Source organism: Teleopsis dalmanni, chromosome 1 (genome assembly GCF_002237135.1).
Source record: "Teleopsis dalmanni isolate 2A chromosome 1, ASM223713v2, whole genome shotgun sequence".
Classification (NCBI taxonomy): Eukaryota; Metazoa; Arthropoda; class Insecta; order Diptera; family Diopsidae; genus Teleopsis; species Teleopsis dalmanni.
Window position 1 is genome coordinate 233,716,318 of NC_051846.1, and position 3,988 is coordinate 233,720,305.

At 43.7% G+C, this 3,988-nt stretch overlaps 1 protein-coding gene across 1 annotated transcript; it reads right to left on the minus strand.

Moving 5' to 3' along the window:
* Positions 1-2,601: 2,601 nt before the first annotated feature.
* Positions 2,602-3,364, minus strand: LOC119672693. The gene is made up of 2 exons (XM_038083810.1): positions 2,754-3,364; positions 2,602-2,689 (listed from the first exon to the last, which is right to left on the minus strand). The coding sequence occupies exon 1, from the start codon at positions 3,263-3,265 to the stop codon at positions 2,909-2,911; it is 357 nt and encodes a 118-aa protein (XP_037939738.1). The 5' UTR covers positions 3,266-3,364; the 3' UTR covers positions 2,602-2,689; positions 2,754-2,908.
* Between the last annotated feature and the right edge of the window lie 624 nt (positions 3,365-3,988).

Genomic DNA, 3,988 nt, shown 5'->3' on the forward strand with positions numbered 1-3,988 from the left:
CAAATATATCATCTACATTCAAACAAGCTATAGCTTCCCTGATGGCGACCACTTCCGCCTGAAAGACACTACAATGATCTGGAAGCCTAAAGAAGGAAGATTTGTTCAATTCCTCTGAGAAAACTCCACTACCTACACCACTACTTGTTTTGGAACCGTCTGTGAAAATGGTTACGCCCTCATCTAAGAAGGGTCCACCTGACGTCCATGCCTCTCTAGATGGAAACACGACATCAAATTTCCTGTCAAAGTTGAGAGTGGGTGTGATGTAATCAACGTTTTTAGGAGTAAAATTGAAAAGATTTAGAATGGAGGCATGACCATAGTCACTGTCTCTCCATTGTGAGGTAGCTTTTAGTCTTAAAGCAGATGAAGCTGCCATTTGTTTACTAATAATATCCATTGGCAGTAACTGAAGCATCAAATCTAGTGCAATGGATGGTGTGGTGCATAGCGCCCCGCTAATACAGAGTTCAGCTCTACGCTGAATCCTGTTAAGTACTGAGCAGTACGAAGATTTATCAAGAGCTGTCCACCATACCGTAATACCATACATTAATATGGGCCTAATAACAGCTATATATAGCCATTGGGTGATGCGAGGTTGAAGACCCCACTTCTTACCAATAGCTTTCTGACATAGAAGAAGCGCAACATTGGCTTTTCTTGCACGCTCTAGAGTGTTTTCCTTCCAAGTGAGTTTCCTGTCGAAAACTATACCTAAAAATTTGGCTTCCTCCTTCACATGTATCACAGAACCTCGTAGAGAGGGTGGAGAAAGATTCGGGACCGTATGTTTTCTTGTGAAAACCACGATTTCAGTTTTATTGGGATTCACCCCAAGGCCACATTTTTGTGTCCAATTGTTTAGGATATTAAGACCATTTTGTAGAATATCCCTAAGAGTGGTAGTATATTTTCCGGTGACCGTTATCGCAATATCATCCGCGTATGCAATAGTTTCGCATCCCTCCGCCTTCAGTTGTATTAGCAGTTCATTCACCACTATGTTCCAAAGGAGAGGGGAGAGTACTCCTCCTTGGGGGGTACCTCTATTTACCCTTCTGCATGCCGTTGATGAGCCCATCGTTGCTTCAATGAGTCTGCCAGTTAGCAGCTGATTTATAAAACCAATGAGCGCATCATCAACACCCAGACGCGAGATCGCGCTTACTATTGCACTCGGGAGTATATTGTTAAAGGCCCCTTCAATATCTACAAAAGCAACCATACAAAATTCTTTGAGTTTTATGGATTTTTCTATTCTGTAAGTGAGGGAGTGGAGAGCTGTCTCTGTAGATTTTCCCTTAGTGTAGGCATGCTGTGAGGGGGACCACTGGTTGGGGCTTACAGCACGCCTTACTTCTACGTCTATTATTCTTTCAAGAGCCTTCAACATGAAAGAGGAGAGGCTTATAGGACGGAGTTCATTGGGGTTATGGTGCGAGGTTTTACCTGCTTTGGGTATAAAAACTACTCTAACCTCCCTCCATTTAATCGGGACATAGTTAAATAAGAAACAATGTCTAAAAATTGCCAAAAGCCGGTTGTGTATTAACTCCCACGAATTCTGGAGCTCAATTGGATGAATACCATCCGGTCCTGGTGATTTGTAGGGTTTAAAACTAAAAATAGCCCATTTGACGATCTGCAGGTTAACCTTAATAGAGTTAACCGGTGAGAGATTAAGTCACTGTGAGAGATTAATGCAGCTACCGAAGTAGAAGATCCCGGAAAGTGAGTATCTAGTAGTAATTGTAAAGATTCGCTATTATTATTGCACCATGTCCCGTCAGATTTTTTGAGTAACTCTGGGACAGATGGATTTTTGGATAAGATTTTACGCAGTCTAGAGGTTTCAGAATTGCTATTTATTTCTTGACAGTACGATTGCCAAGTGTCTCTCTTGGACCTACGTAAATTTTTCTTATATTCCTGCAGAGAGGTTTTGTAATTCAGCCAATCACTCTCATTATTATATAGCTTTGCTCTGTTGAAGAGTCTCCTACACTCTTTTCGTAAAAGACCTAGATGCTTATTCCACCAAGGTGGGTTACATTTCCTACTAGGTTGTGTGGGGGGACAAGCATAACTGAAAGCTTCGTTGAGCACTGAGGTGAGATCTTGGACTTGATTGTCTAGATCAAAAGTGTTCCCAGGGGGATCGGAGGAAGTGGTTAAAAGCAGCTCACTTAGAGCTGCATTATAATTCGTCCAGTTTGTGTTTTTAACATTTCTGAACGTTTTTTGATTGCAGATGTTCGATTCATCTAAGGTTAAGGTGAATTCTAGAATCATATGGTCTGAGAACGAGTGTTGAGTGGACACTTTCCAGTTCTTGACCGATTCGTGAAGCCTAGCAGTAGCAAGAGTGACATCTAACACTTCCTGCCTGTTTTTAGTAATAAAAGTTGGCATATTGCCATCATTGCAGATGAACAGATTGTTACTAAATACAAAATCAAAAAGTAACTCACCTCTTTCATTAGTATTTGAGCTGCCCCAAACCTCATGATGAGCGTTGGCATCGCAACCTATTAGAAGCTCTACCCCGAGTCTCCTGGCGCTGCTTGTTAGCTGTATCAGGACATTCGATGGTATTGTGGCATGGTCATGTGCCAGATATGCAGATACTGCCCATATTTGGCCCCAGGAGCCCTCGATACTTACTGCGGTTTGGTCACCATCACTATATTGCGAAAGTAAGAGAGCATTAAATTTTTTATTAACCACTATGCAGGACCTAGGCTTACCCTTATTTACCGCATAAAATAGGTTGTAGTTATTAGCCCTGATTCCGCATACAAGATCCTTATAAATCCATGGTTCTTGTATCAGGACCATATCAGCCTCGTTGTTGCTGAGGCGTTGCAGTAGACTGGCGGATGCAGCCTTGCTATGATGCAGGTTAATTTGCTGTACCCGCATCTTCAGTATGTGTGGATCCATTTTTCTCCACCACAGTGACATCAAAAGCACTATCCTCCTCAGAGTCATTACTCATTAGGAGTTCCTCTTCATCGAAAAGATAGCGCATGCCTATGCTCTCCTCTGATGTAATTGAGTGAGCTGGCGAAGGAGCAGACATTGAAATGTCCATGCACACAGGTGAGTCTTCAGATGGAATAACCGGACCCACTTCGGTCATTGAAGCAGGCTTAATGTTGCCCACTTTCGACAAGGGATCAGCAGTGTGTTGAGAAATTGCCGCTGATTCCCGTACATCAGACGAGGATTGCTCCTCATCTTTTTTGTAGACCCTCATAGTTATGGGGAAAAAACCGTAATTTAAAACGCCACCAGATCGCGCCAAAATGGCCAGAGAGGCTTTGTCGATCACAAAACTGACCGACCTAAACTTGCCTTTGGCTTCCTCCAGCTTGGTGACCTTCCACGTGGACGTATTTAGATCAGGGTTTCCCACCCGAATTAGCTCCAGAATCCGCTGAGGGTCGGATGGTTCGGCTGGAATCCAGGAACGCGCCCTAGGTCGGCCAGGAATTTGTTCCTTGGCAACGACTTTAAGCTTTGCGCCTGGCCAGACCTCACCCATTCTGGAGATGGCAATGCGAAAGAGATCAACAGAACGCTGATCAACGCAGGCGACTAGTTTCACATGGCCCTGAAACCATCCACCGTCGCGACATTTGGGAATTGTACCTGGAAATTCCTTAAGAACTTCGACGTACAAGTCAAGGAGCTTTCGCTCAATTTGATCCCATTTTTCAGGATTAATAGTGCCATCTGGATCATTTTCATCAATGACCGCCATTATGATGGAGCCCTTCAGCGTGTCGCTAAAGGACTTAGTAGTGGTGGCGCTTCCACGAAATTTTGCCTTTTTGGCATCTGGCTTCGAAGCTGACTCATCTAATGAGCGCTGGCGCTTCGGTACAGGTTCCTTTTTGACTTCCTTAGAAGTATCAAGGACCCGTTTGGCCCAGGCTAATCTAGCCTTAAGAGACTCGGACGTAACCGAGACATTACC